Source organism: Vanessa atalanta, chromosome 2 (assembly GCF_905147765.1).
Source record: "Vanessa atalanta chromosome 2, ilVanAtal1.2, whole genome shotgun sequence".
Lineage (NCBI taxonomy): Eukaryota > Metazoa > Arthropoda > Insecta > Lepidoptera > Nymphalidae > Vanessa > Vanessa atalanta.
Window position 1 is genome coordinate 10,712,297 of NC_061872.1, and position 23,094 is coordinate 10,735,390.

The 23,094-nt window shown below is 34.1% G+C and overlaps 3 protein-coding genes across 4 annotated transcripts in view; 2 read left to right on the plus strand and 1 right to left on the minus strand.

Annotated features, from left to right (window-relative positions):
• LOC125069363 (hormone receptor 4) overlaps positions 1–10,405 on the plus strand; it is an 81,294-nt gene extending 70,889 nt beyond the window's left edge. For both annotated transcript variants that reach the window (XM_047678849.1, XM_047678839.1), the window contains 6 exons: positions 1,910–2,995; positions 3,091–3,308; positions 3,396–3,791; positions 4,913–5,105; positions 8,402–8,517; positions 8,662–10,405. In XM_047678849.1, the coding sequence (XP_047534805.1) occupies positions 1,910–2,995; positions 3,091–3,308; positions 3,396–3,791; positions 4,913–5,105; positions 8,402–8,517; positions 8,662–8,742 (2,090 nt within the window). In that variant the 3' untranslated portion in view covers positions 8,743–10,405. The remainder of the gene's footprint in view (positions 1–1,909; positions 2,996–3,090; positions 3,309–3,395; positions 3,792–4,912; positions 5,106–8,401; positions 8,518–8,661) is intronic.
• Positions 10,406–15,293: 4,888 nt separating this feature from the next.
• LOC125070430 (eukaryotic translation initiation factor 3 subunit I) lies at positions 15,294–17,040 on the plus strand. The gene is made up of 5 exons (XM_047680309.1): positions 15,294–15,410; positions 15,517–15,743; positions 15,899–16,031; positions 16,151–16,318; positions 16,409–17,040. The coding sequence occupies exons 1-5, from the start codon at positions 15,408–15,410 to the stop codon at positions 16,865–16,867; spliced, it is 990 nt and encodes a 329-aa protein (XP_047536265.1). The 5' UTR covers positions 15,294–15,407; the 3' UTR covers positions 16,868–17,040.
• A 331-nt stretch (positions 17,041–17,371) lies between these two features.
• On the minus strand, positions 17,372–20,035 carry LOC125071547 (serine/threonine-protein phosphatase 6 catalytic subunit). The gene is made up of 6 exons (XM_047681868.1): positions 19,791–20,035; positions 19,024–19,169; positions 18,737–18,878; positions 18,311–18,465; positions 17,936–18,048; positions 17,372–17,639 (listed from the first exon to the last, which is right to left on the minus strand). The coding sequence occupies exons 1-6, from the start codon at positions 19,956–19,958 to the stop codon at positions 17,449–17,451; spliced, it is 915 nt and encodes a 304-aa protein (XP_047537824.1). The 5' UTR covers positions 19,959–20,035; the 3' UTR covers positions 17,372–17,448.
• Positions 20,036–23,094: the final 3,059 nt, after the last annotated feature.

The following is a 23,094-nucleotide window of genomic DNA, read 5'->3' on the forward strand; positions in this document are numbered from 1 at the left end:
CGTTATTATTAACCAGTATATTTGTAATTTCATACTTTTTTAAAATATGACGACAACTTCTTTAAATAAATCTGCTATAAAACCTTTGTTAATTTAACAAAGGCGGACATGCCAGTTTATCATGAATAATGATCAATACTATCTATTTCTATATTTATCGTAACGGTGTGAAGGTGTAGTGTGGAGAATAATAGACATAACGCAGGTCGGCGCAAACGGGCGCAATGACACGTGGCGTCGAAGCGCCGCGGAGGGAGGCGGAAAGATGCCGGGTGAGGGTGTGACCTAGTTTCAGCCGGTCGCTGACCGCATGCGACCTTCGATTGCATCAATCGAAAAAAGATCGGCCTATTGAAGGAATTGTGAATTGTATAATTGTCTGAATTGTTCTTTGACTACATTTAAAATGGCAGAAAATATGCACCATTAGAATTTGCGTTTACTGATATTTAAAAATTGAAAGATTTTCAATCGAAGTGAAGGTTTGGATCGATTATCCAACTATGATCAATACGTAATGCATTCAAAACTAGTTAAGTTAAACTTATTTATGAAACGAACCTTCCTAGGACCTCAGCAGCCGATTGCATCACGCGGCTAGAAAGATCGGTCCCCACCAATGATGTGGCAAAGGACGCCAAGTGAAATAGAGATCGTCCTCGAAGCGAGAGCGGTGCACGCGTTGCACTAGTCATTGTGCGGTTGCACTTCGCACGCACGGCCGTCTGAGTGACCTAATAGTGGCTGGAGGGAGGGACCGGGAAGGTGCGGGGAGCGGCCCGCGCTGCCGCTCGTGCGGTAGGTCGGGCTCACTGCGCGCGCCCGCCGCCCGTCGCCGACAGTGGAAAACTTTCTTTGCGACTTTTCCTCGCGTAAACAAAACCGCGCAAAGATTTTCGCTCGCGCGCTCGTAAGTCTAACATCGCCCAAATGACCGACACAGATGTAACTATTTTATTCCCAATGATACGAGTGCAAACGTCTATATTATTGCTCAGTTTTTAAATTCGATGGACCGAGTGATTTGGGATGTAAGCTTCGACACCGGAGCCGGTAATCGTACCAACCAGCGCATATGGATTTAGTAATAAAAAGTCGGTAAAGTTTCTGATTAATTGCTTACGTTTTAAACTAATCAAATATATAATTCGTCTAAAAAATTAAATAAATAACATTATGTGCAAATAATGTTTAAATAATAAAATACGGGTTTTAATTAATAATATTTGTGTGAAATTTATAATTATTGCTTTTGAAATAATTAAAGCGTCGATGTTCGGGAAAGCTGCAGTTAAACAAAATTATATTTATAACCTGACCGTAGAGCCCTTTGTGATGTTGTTATAGCGCGTTGCGGGCACAAGCGCAACGCTTCCGGGCGCCGCATCTGCGCTCGCGCCGCTTTCACTTTCTCTTCGCTCACAGCTCCGCATCTCGCGTTCACCCGTTACAACGTGCGACCGTACTTCCTACATTTTCCACATATTATTTTCTTTTCCGTGTTCCGCATTGTTGCGCAAACAATTAAAGTAATACAATATTAAAATAATATAAAAGTTTTTTTTACAAATATTATGTATATTAGTTTCGGAGTGCTACGATACATTCTCAGGTTGTGAGATGTCCTTTCTAAGCATGCGATTGCATCGGTGAATTAAATTAGTTTTCTATGTGGTCGGGACCGCGCTCACATCGTGACGCAACCGGCTAATCTAGTCGGCGGCGGCGGGAAGTGCAGTGTCGCGTCCCTGCGTCGCACCCCGCGCTTCTAACTGCGACCACGCCGCGCGGTCGTTGACATTTCACCTAGTTTCTATTTGTCACTTATTAAAAGCACGCCATGATCTTATTCTTTAACGATGGTACGGAAGTCTACGATTGTTGTTAATCATGCAATGTATCTTCATAGGTGAGTCGGCAGCCGACACCAGTACGTCGTCGCCAGACCCAGGTCCACCGTCACCGCGCATGGCCGAGGCCGGGTGTAGCACGCCGCCGCACCCACCACCTGTATTCGACGGCGGCGGATCGCCTTCGCCTTCGCCTTCGTGCCACCCTACAGTCATCCGCTCTGCACCACCTTATTCAGTCATTAAATTTGAAGGAGCTCCTGTTGTCAAAACGGAAAGTTCCCAAATTAATAAACACGAATCTGCACCTTCATCAGTTAAACTTGAAGCTGCACAACCAGAACCTCCTCAGCCTTATAGGCCACGTGCTCTTGCGCCACCTCCGCAAAGTCCGCATACAGCGCTTTCACCGGGACACTGGCCACCCGCTGCTTGTATCAACGGTGTGAAGCCGGAGCTCATCGGCGGTCATTTCCCACCTCAACCATTAGAACAAAAATCAGGATCTCGAAATACGCAATGGCGCGGTGCGCCAGCTGTTATCATGGGCGAATCTGGTGGTGTTCGGACTATGTTTTGGACATTACCCGCACCAGCCGCTAGTGGTGAGCCTGCAGCAAGTGCGTCGCATACGCCGACACCACCAACCCCTGACCCGGGTACGTGTAGTGAAGAGTCCGCAGCACGATTGCTGCTTAACCTCGGTGGAGAATTAAGGCGACCAAGAGGACCAAGATTAGATATGGAGCTTCTCTGGGCTGGAGATGTCTCGCAGCTGCCAGCGCATCAACAAATGCATGCATTAAATCTCAGTGCTGCAGCAGGAACTGTTTCAGGTTTACCAGGTGTTGCAAGTGCAAGTTCTTTATCAACTCGTCCAGAACTTCGAACCTATGCTCCTGAGGCAGATCGTGAAGAAGATGAACAACCTATGATATGCATGATATGTGAAGATAAAGCAACGGGATTACATTACGGCATTATAACATGCGAAGGTTGCAAAGGGTTTTTTAAAAGGACTGTACAAAATCGTCGAGTGTACACTTGTGTTGCTGATGGTGGCTGTGAAATAACAAAAGCGCAACGGAATAGATGCCAGTACTGTCGTTTCAAGAAGTGTATAGAACAAGGAATGGTTTTACAAGGTAATAATATCAATATTGTAACAACATTATAATAATAAATATAATTATTGAAATAATGGTGTTGAAGTATGCTATAACAAATAATTATTTTTAAGCTGTTCGAGAGGACCGTATGCCTGGTGGCAGGAATAGTGGTGCCGTATACAACCTTTACAAAGTTAAATATAAGAAACACAAGAAACCAAATACTAAAGCAGCGACCACAACAAGCCGAGCATCACCACCAGAAAAACCTAAAGACCCTTTACCACCCCTCCCACCGCACCTCGTCAATGGGACCATACTAAAGACTGCATTAACAAACCCCAGCGAGGTAAATGTAATATTATTTAATTAATTTCTCGTATTGATACATTTCCTATCCAGACATTCTAGATAATATTTGTATGTTTATCTCTAGGTGGTACATCTGAGAGCAAGACTGGAAAGCGCAGTATCATCATCTCGAGATCGAGCCGTTCCTTTGGAAAGGGCGCTGCACATGATCCGAGCTCTCATCGACTGTGATGCTATGGAAGACATTGCAACTGTACGTCATCTACCTGATCTCCTCCACGACACGTCCGAAATTGGCGACAAACTTTGTAAAATTGGAGACTCCATTGTACATAAAATGGTCGCATGGACGAAAAAGTTACCATTCATAATGGAAATTCCTATGGAAATCCATTCTAAGTTGTTAATGGAGAAGTGGCACGAGATCTCAGTTTTAACAACAGCGGCATACCAAGCGATGCATGGGAAACTCGCTCATGCACCACCGTCGTCGGATCATGAACATGATTTCATGCAAGAGGTAAGCTTGATTACACTTTAAACAATATATTTTATAGTAATATTTCGTAAGATCATTAAATTAAATTTTAGCAAAGTTTGCATTAATTACATAAAGTAGATCAAATGTATTGTAAAATCTAAGCAACAGGACTAACCAGCCCTAAAGTATAGGTACTCAAATGATCAAATTCGCTCCCGAGACTTCCGCCACATGCGCGAGCGCAGTTACGTGATCTGCATCGTTGCGTAACCAATAGAAAGTCGCCTCAAACTGCACTCGGACGTTTGCGCTGCATGGCTTGTTCTAATAGAATCGTAAAATGCAATCGTTTCTATTAGTCAGATGATAGAACGAATTATAATGCGAACAACGCTTTAAAGCGATTTCGCTATTGTTTTTCGGTTGGGCCATCAAGTATGATCGTTAAAATTTACAATATTTAAAAATGTTAGTATTCTTTAAAGCATAACGTTTACTAAAGCTAATTGTTCTATAACTTCAGTCTGCAACAAACCAAACAGCGTTTTTAGATATGTACGTATTACATAAACGTAACAAATATGCCGGCAGTTACACAAAAAGCGTTTTCATTGTCTAGTGCATTTCCTTCATACTTATGTATTGCATTATTACGTAAACGTAGAATCGTATTCTGTGCCGCGTTTTCGTAATCATAGATTAATTAACGCATCGATGAACAGATCATGGATTTGGTTTGTTTTAGAACATAACTACTACTATTCGTTGGTTGATTTTATAAATTTATCCTCAATCACGTACATATATTAGATCAGGAATGTTGACTCAAAAAGTAGGCAAACCGATATAAGCTCATTAATTTAAATTTAATATTTATTACTTATTTTAAACAGCTTGTTTTTTATCCTTAACGTCAACGTTATTAAATAACAATACTAAATGTATGTATATTACGAATTGACATAAAGTATTTTGTTGGATCAGTTTTTATTATGTTCAAACTGAAATCTATTTAAGTTTAAACAAGTCGTTCGTTCAGTTTATATGACTAATTTTACTATCAATAATAGTTTTCTTTCTTATAATTAATCTTATTTGTTGAAAACCAAATCATATCTTTATAAATAAACAGTAAATTAAATAAAAAATATTCTTTTCAGGTAAATGCCAATTTAAGGACATTACAAAATTGCCTGACATCATTGATGGGTAGGCCAATAACCCTGGAACAGCTCCGACTGGATGTGGGATTGGTGGTGGAGAAGATGACTCAAATAACCTGCGTGTTCCGTCGCATTCAGCTCAGAATGGAGGAGTACGTGTGCTTGAAGGTCTACATATTGCTTAATCAAGGTAAATTATAAGTAATTATATTGTCTCACGTGAAATTTTATTGTTTTTAGCGACCATCATTATTTACATCATGGAAATTTGATGTGTACTATAATTAATTAGTTCTATTTATTTGGCATTTTCATTAAAAAATAGTTTAAAAATTTCTCTGTTTGCAATTCTTTTGAAAGTCACTAAAAAGTACAAAATATTGTATTAAAAATTTTCTTGACTTTTAAAGGTTTTATTTACAGAAGCTTTTGTCACCGCGTGTTGATAACAAAAAAGTTGTCAATTTCCCTTACGTGTATATTATGTGTGTGTAAGTCTGCTATATAATATCTTCTAATATAAATTAAGCTTATAATTGGTTTCCTTACTCTTATACCTTTAAGTTTGACAATTCATAACTATTTCAGAGTTATATGCATAGTTTTTATTATTTGTAATATATTGTTTTTCGAATAAATAGTGTCAATTTTTTTTATTAAGTGTCAACACATAAGCTTACGTTACGTACGTGACATGCTTTTCTTCAATGAAAATGAATCGAATAATATTTAAAAACAAATTATTTGATTATAAATGCAATAAGATCGATTAATTTCGCTTGACAATGCGGCTGCAATCCACTTATAGGCAAGGGTGCATCGCCCCATTATGTGGGTCAGCTACAACTTGTAATTATGTAAGCCAGGCTCTGCAATTTACTATTCACGTACAAATACAATCATTTTCCGACAACGCCAATGAATTTATCATCACACTGTTTAATTATCAAGTTATCAATTAGTTCTAATAATAAATCGTTTAATAACACGAGTTTCCACGTCGATGTAAGTTATTTAAATTAAAGCAAAGGGCTTCATTCGATAAAACACAATAATAATTGCTATAAATATTATGAGCCAATTGTAGTGTCAATTCTGAGACACCAAAATGGAGGCTCAAAGTGCGCTCGTTAATATTATTATGATTTATGGTACATATAACCCAGTTGCAATACGAGACGCTTGCAAAATCGATTTGAAACATCGAGACAACACGTTCAGAATTTCACTTTACAAATACAATATTATAAAGCGCTAGACACACTTGTGTTAAATAAAATGATCTTTCGTGAGTGATCATTCGGATCAATAAAATATTTCAATACTCGTGTTGGCTGAAGTTACATAGGACCCTTGTATAGTAGCGTGCTAAATTCGATATGGTATGTCAAATAATTAATTTAAATTGAGTGTTAAATTCGCTATAAAGTCAATTGATTAGCAACGCCCTTCACTAGGCCGCAATTTGAATTACAATCGAATTAAATTCAGTTCCGTTTAGATAAATACCAAGAATATTTTAAGATCATACAATATATTTTCAGTATCATTTATTTACATAAATATAATGCAACATTGAAGATGAATAACATTTTAACATAAATAAAAAAACATGATAATAGTGTTGTCTTATACGACTTTATAATTCATCGATATTTTTTAAAGTTAGAATAACACAATGATATAGCGAAATAGAGCGTTTAAAGTTCAGCCGTATTTAAACTTGTCCGTAGCTAGTGCTGGAAAATACGCCATCTGCGTTATCGATGCTGTAACTAGGTCACCCGCACGCACTCTACGTTCGAAAATTATTTTCACCGCGCGTTATAATTACGAGTACACTGTTTATGAAACGAAACATAGTTCTACGCGTTACCTTTTGAAATATATATCACAATTCTATTGTTCGCACATTTTTATTAGAATGTCACTTTTTATTATAGAGATAAATTGTTAAAAAAAATCTTTATAAATATTATTTAAAGGATATCAAGGTTCTGTAGAGTATTAATATTTAGGAATGAAAGTAACATAAAATTATAATATTGTAAATAAAAATGTCCTTCTTTAATCCATTCATAATTATGTAATAATACGAATTCTGTATTTAAAACGATTGATTCGATTTATGCCTTTGACTTTATCTTTATTTATGTTTAAACTTTATAGAGATTAAACAAGATTCAGATAGAATAACAATAATCTCAAAATATATATTTAGCCTTAAGGTTAATGTCTCATCGTTAACACAATACACGCATGATAGAACAGATATAAGAACGAAAGTAGCGTTGCAAGTGATATATCTATAGCCAGAGGTATAGTAAGTTCTCGCTACGGTGAAATGGAAAGCGCTTGCGCAACGGTTCCGCGGTCGCGCGTGCATGTGTGCGTAGCTCTGTGTGAACAATAAGCGCTCATGTAAGTTGGGCAATACAACGGATTGTAAATGAGATTTTAATATTAATTACATACATTCAATCAGTGACAGTGTTCTTCTTAATTAATTTAACTCCCTATCACTACAAGGTTGTTGTGTTGCTGAATAAAAATAATGTCAACGTTAACAAATATTATCATAGAAAAGACCATAAACAAGATGAAACATGTTTATGGTTAAGTATTCAAAGTGATTTATCGCAACGGAGAGCAACAGCACAATCTGTATAATAGTCGCGTTACGTCAGTTGAAACGGGACAGCATTTCACTCTCAGCGAAAAGCCAGGCGGAAGCGAACTTTCTCTTTTGCCGCGCGCTTGAGGCTAAAAAACTTAGATTAGTCGCTAACCCGTCTCGCTTACTCTTACGTAACCTGGACACGTGATTGCACGTAAATGTATTATGCTAATTGATTTACGTATGGCGATTCAATAACTGATTAACGACATTGTTAATGTCTTTTAAAATACTGGGAAGATTATGTCAATTTATAATACTTTTAAACATAATAAGGAAGTACTCAATACTTATATTGCCTTTACATTAAAATATATATGTATATTTTATTAACGAATGTCAACTCAAAATAATGTACTTTACTTATATCAGCCATCTGTAAAATATAAAATTCGCATTTAATTAATAATAAAATAAGTGCAATATTGACCGAGAACGCTAAGCTACTTATAACAGGAATGAACGCTACACGTAATACGTACAATATCGTGAAGCGCGTGTGAGCGAGACGGCAGTAGCGGGTGAGGACGCGGGCTCGCTCGAGCGGAGGTCAACGGCTAGCCGCGGTCGTTGCCCCGCTATCGGAGTGACCTACTGAGCGCGTGACGTCACCACCGCACCGCGCGCTCGATGGCATTGCTCGGCGGCCGGCTTTTAACGCCATCTTGCGTCGAGTAGACTAACTAAAAAGAAGGTTACAGGCGTCCACTGTAAATTAATCTTAATCCATTGGAAATTGCAAGCTATTAAATCAAGTTTAAGTCTATAAATCTATCATATGACAGGTTTAATGAGATTTATCTTTGCAGAAGTGGAGTTGGAAAGTATTCAGGATAGGTACGTGCAAGTATTGCGCAGTTACTTAGAACACGCTGCACCCCACCATCCTGGCAGACTTCAGGAGCTGTTCGCTCGGATACCCGAGGTATTTCTACTGATAAATATGTTTTTTTCTAAGATAACCAAATTAATTAATTTAATATGATTTTAATAATTATAACATCTGTACAAAAGCACTACTTTCTAAAAGCATCTTCAAATTATACTGACTCATTATTCACACTTTCAGATACAAGCGGCGGCAAATCTGCTACTAGAAAGTAAAATGTTCTACGTACCGTTCGTGCTAAACTCGGCTGAGATCAGATAGTACATGGCGCAGCAGGGCGTCTAGTTCTCGATGTACGAGCGGCAGACCCCCGTCCCGCGCCCGCGCCATCCCCGCCAGCCCTGCACCCTCGTCACATAACCGACCTGTGTTCACTCCAGAGTCAGCAGAACGTTCCTACTCGACCGGACACCGACAATAAACACGGCTCGGATCATCTTCGGATCGAGACGGAGCCACCACAGTGCGTGGACTCCTTATATTCGCTAAACATTGAACTGAGTGAGTGTGGATAGTGCGGTATTATACCTTTGTTGAATCGATGTGTGTATTGGCTTATTGTTTAGTAGAGGAATTAAAACGTCCCAATTGACAGACTGATTTATCATAAAATATAGATATTATTTAAGTACCAGGGACTCGGATGCGTGTTTTATACGTGGTAGTGTATACTACTTAGTGTTAAATAGAGTAAATATATAATTATGTTACTATTTAAATACGTCAGTCGAAGAATCGCATAATATATTATTTCTGTACATATAGATTGTAACTTACCATAGTTTCGTAGTTAAGGTCGTTGTTTATAGACATAATTGTTTCTTGTAAATCAAATATTGCTGTTTTAGTTTGCATTTTATATCTAGATTTAAACCGGTTGTCTCGCCGGGTGTGTAATATCGGAAATTTTCTAATTTTATTTTATATGACTTGTTCGTAATTAAGTAGCACTAAGTACCTACTCTCAGTGTTTACCAAGACTGCTTGTATAAATCTGTAACGTTTTTACGCAAAAGTAATGAAGCGCGGCTTCGCGCGTCTCTGTAGTCACAACTTATGCATTTTTATTGCCTATATTTCGCAAATCACTTATGCATATAATCTCGTTCAAACTCTTACTTTACTCTGGTCTAACTAGATATAAGCGACCGGTAGGCATTGTCGAGCCGACGTGCTGATGGCGACCGAGTAAGTTGTTGAATCGTCCGCCGCTGTTTCACTTAGGCAAAGACGGTTCGAAGATTTACTTATCGTATTATACTTTGCTTCCTTTGATGTGTTCAAGTGTAATTTATGCTCAATACCATTAACTTCATCAGACGTCTGCATGATATCATCATTACACTAGATCTTAATAACTGTCAAGGCACTTATAAGTATTAATTTTATCGGTATCAGACTTCTTTAAGATCCATTATCATTCATACTATTTGAATATCAAATGACATTCGTTGCAAAAATTTTCGAAGACTGCGTGGCCGTTATATGTTAATTCTCTAGGAATGTGGCAAATAATTTTTTATACCATTTCACTGATTCTAAATTATCAGATAAGTAGGACTTAGACAAAGGGTCTGCGACCAAACCATTTGCAACTTAACCAAGATTGCTCTAAGGCGTATCAAAAATCTGTGCCACGACAATACAATCATTTTCCGGATATTCAAGATGGAGCATTCCTAGAAAGAATTCTTAAGAATTTAAGCGATTTCAACTTTTCTATTAATATTATAAGTCTGACTCTGGTCTTGACCAAATTATTCAAACGCAGCTTCATTATCACACCTGACAAGTACATTTTGTAACCACATTTATCGATCATACACGTAATTAGTCATAAATAGTAGTAAATTTTGATAGCCATAATTTATAAGTAATAAACTGATTAACTTCACTGTCAGTAATCACTGCCTATTTTAATGTTATTTGCTATTATCTTTGATAGCAATCGTATTATGGAATGTATACACGATGCGAATTCTAGCCGTCGATTTAACGCAAAATATATTTTTCAGATGGATTCTACATACTCGATGTTAAAGAACTTTTTTAGATATTTTTATTGATATTAGATACACGATAAATTTTTGATTTGTATAATTATTAAAAATAAATTTGTATTGATAACGATAAACTATATATACCGCTTCTATACTGTCAATTTTAATGTTACAACTTCATTTACTGTTATCGAATATTTTAATCATATCTTCTTAAATAGTCCAATTATAACCTTTTTTTTATTTTCATCACTGCAACAAAGAAATTATTAATGAAAATTAAATAATAATAATAATACACTGACGATTCAAACGCGGCTACTTATCGATACGTGTGTACAATCCCTTACTCGTTAATGTTATTATTATAAACGTTCCAACAACGGTGAACAGTTACCATTAGATTAGGAAAGGCGATAAACGTCAAATTAAAAAATTAAGTAATTACAACCAAAAAGTTCGTTCTAAGGACTTAGGTTCTAGGTAATAATTATTCATGCCTTAGATCTATAAAGATCGACGTCAGCAGACTATACTTAACATTTTCACCACATTAGGTCCCAAAACTTATTAAACCATGAAAAATGGAAAGCATTTCTTCCTATTCTTATTTAGATATAAATTATTCACACTTTAATTAAAATATATACATATTATACTGTACAGTTATCTCCAGTGACTTACGTTATACATCTGAAGGGTAAAGCTTGTGATATGTATGTATATATTCATAATTCTTGTCTATTTTTTCAATACAGAGAACACACATATTGTTAAGCGGTTAAAAGTATTACAACACGTAGTTTAAAATAATATATACCATTCTTATGAAAATTACTTACTTTTTTCTACCCTTTGTATTTTATTTTTATTGAAACGGACTTAAGCAGTGTACGATACGTCACAGATCCGATACATACATTATACAATACTACCAAGCTAACACCCACGTCCGTAGTTGAGCAAACATATGTAGAATGAAACGAGCATTATTGAAAATATTTTATAATTAGATAATCCTGTTACCTGATTGAGCGACACGTGTCCGTTCCTCATCGTGTTACCATTAGTTAAGTTAGTCTATAATTTTTTTATAAATTGTATAAATTAGTTTCAATACAACCGGTTAAAACACTGCCATCAAATGCCTAAATAGATTCTTAAAGTAATTTTGTTATACATATATGTTTTAAGTTAGTGACATTCGTGAAATTATTAGTTAATTGTGATAATTGAACAGTGATAGTTTATTAAAAAAGAAAACGTACGAAATTCAAATTGAAATCATGCGTTCTTAGTTTCTCAGCGTTCGCGTCTGGCTCCTACGTCATATATATTGACAATTTGGTTAAATTACATAATATATTTATTTATTCGTTTATATCTAACTTAAATTATAATTAGTCGATATGAACACCATCAACACGACGGTGTAAATCTAAAGTCTGAGGTAAAGATGCCTTTATAGATTTTTAATTGTGTATGACGAAAATCGTTAGTGTAACTATGATCGCGATTAGTGCATCGTTCTACTAATATTAAAGGTAATGTATGTAAGTAATATTGACACTTATTTTGTTAATAGCGTAGTTTATTGTTAAGGCGAAAACTAACGGCAGAGTATCAAAGGAAATTTAGATATTAAGAATGTTATTGGCGTTGTACAAAGGATAGTATTGTTAGGGAATAACGATAATGAAATTGGCGCATTACTGGCGAGTACCTAATTAGAATAGTACACGAAAAGCCCACGGAGGCTATACAATTATTTGTATATAAAATTAACTACATGTGAAATAGCCATTCGCTTTTCGTTGCTCTCCTAATTTAAAAAGCTGGTCTCTAAATGAAATTTTCAATTGCTTATCCGTAATATCACGTATTTTGTATCGCTTATTGTTGGTAGACGATAAATGAGCAATGTGTCTCAAACAGTTATTTCTGATTATGTACTGATTTGATATAAGAATAGTTCTTGGTCTCAATGTTCTGGCAGCCCGGACTAGGAGTGGCCTCGACTTAAGAATTACTCGTAACTTTATATTGACAGAATGGCCGTTACAATTAAATAAATAACAAACCTATACTAATATCATAAATCGGTAAATATTCACGTAACATCAATACGAGTAATTCAAAAGTCGACCACTTAGGTATAATATTGCGAAAATATTTTGACTGATATGTAATAGTAATAATGATTATGGTGTTAATATATTTCTAAGGGTTTAACAAGAACTTAATGCATTTCACACTTTCTTTACAGTCCATAAGACGATAATTATTACATCTAAGATATTGTGAGGAAATATTTTCACATTATTAATGTAAGATTTGTTGTAAAAACTAGCGTTTCATGTACTTCGGATAAAAGGAGGGTTGACTTGTGTACATTAGACTTTGTAATTAAAATAGTTAATAAATCGAGTGTAAAGCAGTAAGAAAATATATATTTGGAAACGTTGACAAGTGTTTGTTGTATGTAATTACGTGTCACAGATGGATATTTGAACTCTAAGTATATAAATATATACATATATATATATTAGATATCTATCCTTCAAGTTGTATGTTTTATCCAAATATAAATTATTCGTTTTTGTTACGAATTCACAAACACGTTTCGCTTGTCTATCTAATTTTATTTTAAAACGTATTTTTCACTAAGTTTTCCGTGTAATAAAACAAATGCCACATTATTACCACGCAGTCTCACAGAAAGTGCCTGAAGTTCTAAACGTTTAGGTAGACATTTTTTTAAAGAGTTCAGAGTGGTCGAGTGTGCTGCATTTCACAAAATATATTTTGACGTAGCCAGTCCTTATTTTTAAATTCCGATCCTGCAGATCCACCCATACTATATGTACTTACGATTATCGTATTTTACACGACTATTTCACTTATTCCTTTGAGCTTGATTGGTGCAAATTATGAGAAAATCGACTGTTAATCGCTATTTACTGTTGATTTTAAGTTTAGTTACGGTTATTTTTCTAGAATTTGCCTCAAGTTTACTCAAAACGATAGTCCGATACTGATCACAACTGGCTACGTCAACACACATAATATTAAATAGTTGGGTTCGCTCAATATTAAGACTTATCGCTTTCAGTACTAGCGTATTCTTAACTATAACAATAAATTAGGGTTCTATGTTCACACGTAGCCAATCACATTAGTTGATGATTGATGTACTGTTCTTGACGGATTAAGGCTGTTGTTATACATTTTCGACCAAGTTAGGATACAATGACTGTTAATACTTATTCTGATGTTTGTATCGGTTTTTACGTCTCGTTCGAGTGGTGCGCCGGGTGTTATGTTAGTCAATGGATGAACTGGTTTGCCAAGAGAAGTTACCTACAGTTGTGTTTAGTTAGCGATGCATAACGTGTTTGTACTTTAATTTGTTTTTTAGTTGTACTCTTGGAAATCAATGGTTAATAACTTAAGAGAATAAAATGTATGTGAAATAAAAAAGTCTATTTATTTTATATAACAAACTATCACCAAATAACTCTGGTATGTAAATATACAATCAACCGATTGGGAAGGTATCTATGAAGTCATTAAAATTACGTGGCAATTAAAGGCTACAAATATTTAAGTAGGTTTCAATCTTTGAAATTGCTGATTCCTAGTACTGTTCATCAATATGCATATTTAATTTTTATAAAATATCTATGAAATTTATTATTTTTATTTAATATATCTCTTTCCGTGACTCCACATATGACACAATATTATATTAGTATTCTACAAACAAACGGCAATAGTCAACGTCAAAAATCATAGTAATTTATTCGATATATTGAATTTAGAAGCATTACACTTACCTTTTGGCAGTTAAGATAAAAATCTACTACTGGTTCGGAAAGAAACACATCAAACCTGAGAAGTAATGAAAAACCAGCTAAATGAACTCAGCAGGTGCTTACTTTCTTTTTACATTAAATTGGTTTGTTTCGTTTTTCAGGGTGAGTAAGCCAGTGTAACTATAGGCACAAAAGATATAAAATTTTGTTACCAAAGCTGGCGCGTTGTCGTATTGATTGATAGTTAATATTACAGTGCACTTATCTATGGGCGGTGGTGACCACTTATCATCAATAAAAAATTGCATATTAAGTCACTACAAGGGATATCGCAGGAAACTCTATTACCCACTATACTCACAAGACTTTGATCTCTCTGATTTCTATTTCGAAATTTGGATAACTATTTACTCATGAGAACATTTTAATCCGATGAGCCGAAAAGTCCGTCCCCAGGATTCCTATGGCTTAGTAATGAATGAATTTCCATTGACCATTACAATAACAAAAAAGTATTGACAGCAATGCCCAAAACAATACTTCGATTTTTGTACTTAAAGTTTATTAAATTATTTATTACATATTTAATGGCAACTTTACAGAAAAGAAGCATAAAATATGATGTATTTAAAGCAATTTTTAATTAATGGTATTATCATTATTTTTTTTATTTTCACTGCAATTTATATTTAGTTAAAGTTAGTTGTACAAATAAGAAATAGGTTGTTATTAAATATTTTGTAGAAAGTTCAAAGAATCTAACAAAGAAAATATTGGCAAAATCTTTAACGCCATCTAGTACGTAAGCTATAAACTTTTCATCTATCCATTTGAGAAAAGGAAAATAAAAATAATTATTACTAAGCTAACGTAGTTATTTCTTTTGGTAGCTAATTTTATAAGCAACTTATATTAATAAATATAAAAAATAAATATAATACTTCTTAAGGCACATCCTTGTAGCAAGTCTTTGAACGTTGCGCTAATGTCAAAAACTGCGTGACATGTGTCAGTTTAGGTTTTGCCCCTTCATCAATCAGAAAGCGGTATCGCCACATGCACCAGTACAGTTTTTCTTGATATTTGATAATTTTTCATACAAAAAATAAACATGGTAAGTATTTTTCTATTTGCTTGGAATTTAAATTATAACTTTTTTCTTACAAGCCACACCCTATATGAAAAACACGATATATCAATGAATATTATGTATTTTGCAGAAACCTCTTATGTTGCAAGGGCACGAGCGTGCCATCACTCAAATTAAATACAATCGGGAAGGAGATTTGTTATTCTCCGCGGCTAAAGACTCAAAACCTAATGTTTGGTGGTCTCTAAATGGGGAGCGTCTTGGCACTTTCAATGGTCATGGTGGCGTTGTTTGGTGTTTGGATGTTGATTGGCAATCGATTAACCTAGTCACTGGTGGTGGTGACAGTTCGACGAGGTAAAAATGTTTATTATTGTATTTAAATATTGGACTTCTTTCATAAGAAATCTGGCTGTACATATGTAGGTTAATTAATTAAATAAAGCTGCTTAAAAAGTATTAGTGAAAGAAATGTATGTAATTTTGAGTGTATAATATTTTGATTATTGCAGATTATGGGATCTTGAGACTGGCAAAAACATAGCTACAATAAAAACAAACTCTTCTGTGAGAACCTGCAATTTTAGCTTCAGTGCTAACCAAGCTGCATATACCACTGACAAGGCTATGGGTCATCCTTGTGAAGTATGTCAATGTTTCTTAGCTACATTGATCTTATGTTTATTTTCATTATAGATTTGATAACACTTTGGATAAAAAAAAATTGCTATTTTTACTAATTGGTTAATCTAACCTAATTTTAGGTCTTTATAGTTGACACAAGGACTATTGATGACTCACTTTCAACCCAAGATCCAATATTAAAGTGGGAAATAACAGATTCAAAAGTAACATCATTTGTTTGGGGTTGCTCGGACGAAACCATCATAACTGGCCATGAAGCCGGTGATCTCATTCAGTGGGATTTAAGAGTATGTATATTTTGAACAAAAGAGCTATCAATTATTTAATATTATTTTAGAATTGTTAACTCATCATCATGAACATTTAAATATTTTCAGACTGGCAAGAAAGTGCATTCAGTTAAGGAACATACGCATCAAATAAATGACATGCAGCTCTCACGTGATGGTACAATGTTTATTACTGCTTCAAAGGATCAAACAGCTAAGCTTTTTGACACAAATTCTCTCGAACTCCTCAAAGAATACAAAACTGAGCGTCCCGTTAACTCAGCTGCACTCAGTCCCATCCTTGACCATGTTGTTCTTGGTGGAGGTCAAGATGCTATGGAAGTAACAACTACATCTACCCGACAAGGAAAATTCGATGCTCGTTTCTTCCATCTTGTTTTTGAAGAAGAGTTTGGGCGTGTCAAAGGTCATTTTGGACCAATCAACAGTTTGGCATTCCATCCAGATGGCAAGAGTTTTGCATCTGGTGGTGAAGATGGTTATGTGCGTGTACAGAGTTTCGATCAATCTTACTTCGATTATACATTTGATTACAATAGGGATTAATACTAAATACACCATTTTAGTCAACATCAGTATTGGAGATATACATTAATTCAAACTTCAGTCAAAAATATAAATTCAGTGTTCTACCTACAACCACTGCTAATAAAATTTAACTGTTTGTTAGATCAACAAATTCTCATAACTTTTTCACAAAATAAATAAATATTTGGGAAGTTGTTTTTATTTCATATTATTACTAGGTATGGTGACAATGTTGTTGTCCTGATTGTTTTCAGACAGTTTTTGATAGAAAATCTGATCACCTGTCTGTCATAGGTATCTGCAGCCTTATAATGTACCTCTAGACTATGAAGCATTTAACAACTCAGTATACTACAACAACAGTAAAGGAAAGTGATTTATTTTAATTGATACATATATTATATATATAGTTTTCAGTTAAAAGATTTTGAATAAACTTTTATCCTAAAAATAGCCTTAATATAACATATTAATCTTGTACCTGCATGTCACTCAAAGTGAGGGAAAAATTATAAAACAAAATACAATGTACAACATTTTAATATACAAAATTTATGATATTATCATGAAATATTTATATCACATTGAGCATGAATAGACTACAGAAAATATGGTGTAGTATGCTGAGGTGGAACTTCTCTTTCACTATCTGGTACTGCTTGAAAGATCTTAGGGTTTCTGTCATTGACTGTTTTAAATTCCAATATAGATGCTTCATTCCCGCAACGATAACAATAGTTAGGTGCTGACCAAACTGTAACTAACCTTTCATCGAACATATATTTGTAACCTGCAATACAAAATTAAATTACATTATTAATTTATCATAATTAAAATACAGAGAAAGTCATAGAAATCAGCTTTTACTGCTGGTAAATCTTACTGAAAGTCCACCGGGACAAGTACTCCTATTTATTTATTTATTATTAGTATCAAACACCATTACTTGGTTTGAAGATTGAGTGAGTGTGGTTGCAGGCATGAGAGCTTGGTTACTATAGGTAATGGTGTAAAGGAATGTCTATTACAGTTTTCACAAGGCATATCTACATTTCAAACATAAATTTGATTTAAAACAAATTATACCTTCATTAACAAGTTGGTGTGCTCGACATATCAGACTTAAGTTATTGTAGTTCATAAAAAGCTCTGTGACAAAGCTACCAAATAACCATCCAGCTCCCCTAGGACTGACAGACCTGTAAATAAAGAAATGGTGTAGTAATATTTACATATATGACATATATACATTATACAAACATTTCAAATTAAAACAAAAAAATAAAGGTAAACATACTTTTATTATGAATTATAAATACAAAATAAGGAAAAGATTAATTTGTAGAATTTTTTAAAAAGCTATACTAGCCCTACCACTACTTTGTAGTAGATATAAAAATTAAAAAGAAAGTATACAAAAAATTAACTCCTATTTATCTATCTAAGAATAAATTGACTTACCACATCTTAACATCAGCTGGATCAGACCATAGTAAGTCACAAAAGGCACCTTTATGTGGTATCTGTTGATTTCTATCAATACATCTAATTTGGTCTAACATTGATATTTTTGGAGACAGTCCCCCATGGACGCATAATACTGTTTCATCTATTAACTGTAACCAAGGTTTTAATACGATAATACAAGAAAATTAGTACATTGAAAGAATTTTGGCTGTTTAAAATTTACTATTTGGTTGTGCTGCTTTATATCTTATAAGTAAAAAAAAATTATTATCAATAATAGTAATGAATTTGTAAGGAGATTAATATCTACCCTAATTATGCTGTAATAAAAGAAGAATGAATACGAAACTACTAATTTATTAGTTAGTATTAAAGGTGGCTTATTTATTAGTATTAACATAGATAGATGTTAAGACTCACCGCTGCAACTGTAAGCAAATCAAAAACTCTACAACAATCCTTCCAAGCATTTGCGTTACCATACTTGTTAAGGCATTCATCATAAAATCCATAAACCTTAGTGATTTGACAGGTTTCATGATTTCCTCTCAATAATATTATCCTGAAAGATTTATGTTATGTTAGAAATATAAGTATAGAGAAAAATATTATTGTTTAAACAACTTTTTGAATCTGCATTATTATGTTGATAAAACAAAAATTTTGTATACATATTTATTTAATGTAGTAATACAAGAATTTCTCACCTGTCTGGATACCTGGCTTTAAGTGCCATAAGAAGGGTTAGTGTTTCAAGACTATAATACCCTCGATCAACATAATCTCCCATAAAAATATATTTTGTATCTGGAACTTGACCTCCTATATGAAAGAGCTCTTCTAAATCATAAAACTGAAATATTGAATATCATTCTTGTTTGAATACTGTGTCCCTTTTCAGTTGAATAATTATTTAAATCTAGTTTTAAAGAAAATTAGCAAGGATGTAGCAATTAATATTTTTTAATAACTGAATAGTATCTAGGTTCTTAAAATAATTAATTTTTCAGCATTCAAATTGCAAATGTATTGAACAGATTTAGATGAACTTTGACAAAGAACTTGTTTTGGTTATAATATATACATACATACATACATTAGCAGCCCGTAAATGTCCCACTGCTGGGATAAAGGCCTCCTCTTCCATTGAGGAGAAGGTTTGGAGCATATTTCACCACGCTGCTCCAATGCGGGTTGGCGGAATACACATGTGGCAGAGTTTCGTTGAAATTAGACACATGCAGGTTTCCTCACGATGTTTTCCTTCACCGCCGAGCACGAGATGAATTATAAACACAAATTAAGCACATGAAATTTCAGTGGTGCATGCCTGGGTTTGAACCCGAAATCATCGGTTAAGATGCACGCGTTCTAACCAATAGGCCATCTCGGCTCTAATAATATATAATTTTCCGAAATTAATAAAATGTCATAAAAAAAATGTCCAATAATAGCTATTAAAAACTTTTATTACCTGACCATGGATGTCTCCGCAAACGGTTACAGGTGTTTGTACCGGTTGAACATTCGGCTCCTCAAGTAACAAGTCACAAACTATATTACACAGTTCACGGAGATCATCTTCTGGTAAGTATTTACATCTTTTTGCTATCTCTATCCATTTATCTACGTCGCCCATCATTTTTTTATATATTAAGGTTTTCAAAGAGTTATTTAGACGAATCCTTTTAGCTATCTTTCAATCATCAATCGTCGAAATAAAACGTCAAAATCAAATACCAAATGTTATGATTTGTCATTGTGACAGCCAAAGGTATGACCATTTTAATAAGCTTTGCATTCTAATAACCTTGGAAGAGGCCTATCCATCAGGATACCTGAAAACAATGAATCTATATTTATATATTTAGCATACAGAAGTAAAATAACAAAATAATAAGAATTTAAAATACTTAATACAATTTATTAACAAACCAAAAATAGTTCTAGCATCGGATTTATCTTAAATTAATAAACAAATCATACATATTGAAGTACTAGTTACTCAGTTGAGCGTACAAATCCAAACTAAAACCAAACGAACACTTTTAACAAATTAAAAGTCGTGTCTATATCGACCTTACTGTCCGCGCCCAAAAAGAAAAAATAATGGTCATGTTAAGTTGTCAGGGCACGCTGGACAAGAGCCCCGATTCGTCTTAACTCCGTGGACCCTGGACAGTTGCCAATCGCCCTGGCTTCTACTTGAAACCGGAACACTTCCTCAAGCAACTCTGTGTATATTTTGTTTTTCATAGAGCACTTTATATTCATGGAGACCGGAGCTGCAGCCTGAAAGGCCTTGTTTAGAACCTCCGTATGTAGTTAGCAAAACCTTTGAAGACAGCTAGATCGGCAAACTGGTACAGTTCCGAAAAGCTCATACCACTTTTTGAAATTTCGTTTACCAATGTATTTTGACTCGTTTGTTGAGCACAAATATAATAATTATCGCAAATTTTATTTTCAAGGTGAATTATTGTTAAAAGTGACTCAAAATAAATAAGTGTGCAAAATATTGCGCTTATTAAATTTTAATCATAATTTCGTGCCGTTTAAAGGATGATGAAGGTTTTTCTAACTCAGCGAAATTTTACATGCTTTAACAAACGAAAGCGCTAAAAAGCAATGGAAGAAGGGATGCGAGGAAGACGGGGGTTGTCAGAATGTGTATAATTTAGTCATCTTATGTATCAAGTCTCTGCAATAGATTATCTTGTAATTGAATAAAAAAAATTAAATAAACGCTACGAACCAATGTTAGATGTTTATTGACTGTAGCAAAAAAAGGTCATCCGTAATATACTGTTTGGCTAATTTACATAAATTGAACGACGAAACAAGACACAACAGTTTTGTTAATATTATTAATTAAAAGGTTAATTAAAATACAAAATAGTCTGTAACTTGCGACAACAATGCTTCGTTGCTTTATATAATACAGTTTAATTCTAAAAGGTAGTCTGTAACGCTATGCTATGCCGAACCGAGTCGAACCGAGCACAGCCAAAACCAAAGCCAAGCGAAAGAAAGTGTGTGTGTGTGTATGAGTTAGTGCTAGAACTGCCCGCCCGTGACTATTAGTGACGTCACATCCGATTATACAGTGAGAGGAATTGAATACCCGAACCACATTAATTACTCAACGTCATTGGCTAGTTCATGCAAGATCTCTTTTGCCGATGGCAGCCTTGGTAACAAAATAGAAAAGAGGGTGTCGCGATAGCAACAGGTCGGAAATTATATAACAGAGTTGTAAAAATACAAAAGATTATTAATAAAGAAAATATATAACATAGTAGTTGTTATTGCCTTTCGTTTGAAAAGTCAATGCCGTATTAAATATTTTGGCTCCACTGGCAGCCCTGGCAGCCCTGGCCAAACGTATGCCTTGCCATTAGCTATCGCCACTCTAACTCGCCATCGTAGTCACTGTATCTGCTAAAGTTATTATTATTGACTTGCTACGATGATTCTATATGTTTAACTGTTTGAGCATAATATTTTTTATTCCTATAATATAATAAGGCTTTAATGCAATCGAGGTCGAAACTCGACCAAGGCTAATCAATTATCATTGGCTATGTCATAAAGATTTAGAAAGGATAAAATAATAAAAATAATAAGGATAAAATAATAAAAATAATAAGGATAAAATAATAAGAATAAAACAAAGAGTAGTTGTCAATAATATCATTTAACATTTAAAAAAACTAAATTTGAATTTAGATGTTTATTAAACTCGAAAACAATCATGCAAGTACATTTTTTAAATGCTATCTACATTTTTGTTATTCTTAGTTTAAGGTGCCATTGATATGCCGCTGTGACTGGTTAAACAAATAATATTCTGAACTTAGGACTAATGTAATTTGAAATGAGACATTTCCAAATGGGACGGAACGAATGATTCTCCTTATTTCATAGAGAAAAGTATATATTTTGTTGTCATAAAATTGATTATAAATATTAATCAATGAGACGTTTTTTTGTTATGCCTACCTGAAATAAATACAAAGCCAATATACATAAAACTTATAACAGTAGTTGCAGCGCGACTTGGTTTTAATATATAATATTTTATATAAGTAGCAGCGCTTCGCAGATATTGTTTTTTTTATTAAATTGATTATTTAAATTTTCAATTTAAATGAAAAATGGTTCCTCTACCAACACTTATATATTCTTTTCTCATAGAAATCATACAAAAATATTGTAATAGGATCAACCTTTATGAAAAGGAAACAAGACATATGGTTATTTTAAAATTTATAGTTTTTTGCTTTGTTTAAATATTACCTAAAATCGGCCATTTTCTTCTTTTTTCTTTTAATTCGTTTGACTCCAAAAGAAAAGCCAGCCTTTGGGCTACTATATCACTAAGGTTTGGAGTTGCCAAGGCATCATTGATCACAGAATGCTATTTTTGAAATACAAGCTTTGAAATAAATAAGTTTCAATTAAGTGACAAGCATTAAAATGATTAGGGAATCACATCATCGGAAAACAAAAACGCGTTCGATGTCTTTTTAAATCAATAAAACTCAAGTCACTCATAACATTGAAACATAGTATTTAACAGCTTGATAAATAAATAGTGTATTTGTCAATTATATAATACTAATTAATTGGTTATCTATAACATTCCACAACAAAAATAACATACGTAATAAAAAAGCGTATACCTAGCAATTTCGAGTTTTAGGTTTCGAAGTTTTTCAACAATCAGTTATAAAAAAATTACTTAAACCCGAGAGAGTACCAAGTGATCACAGATT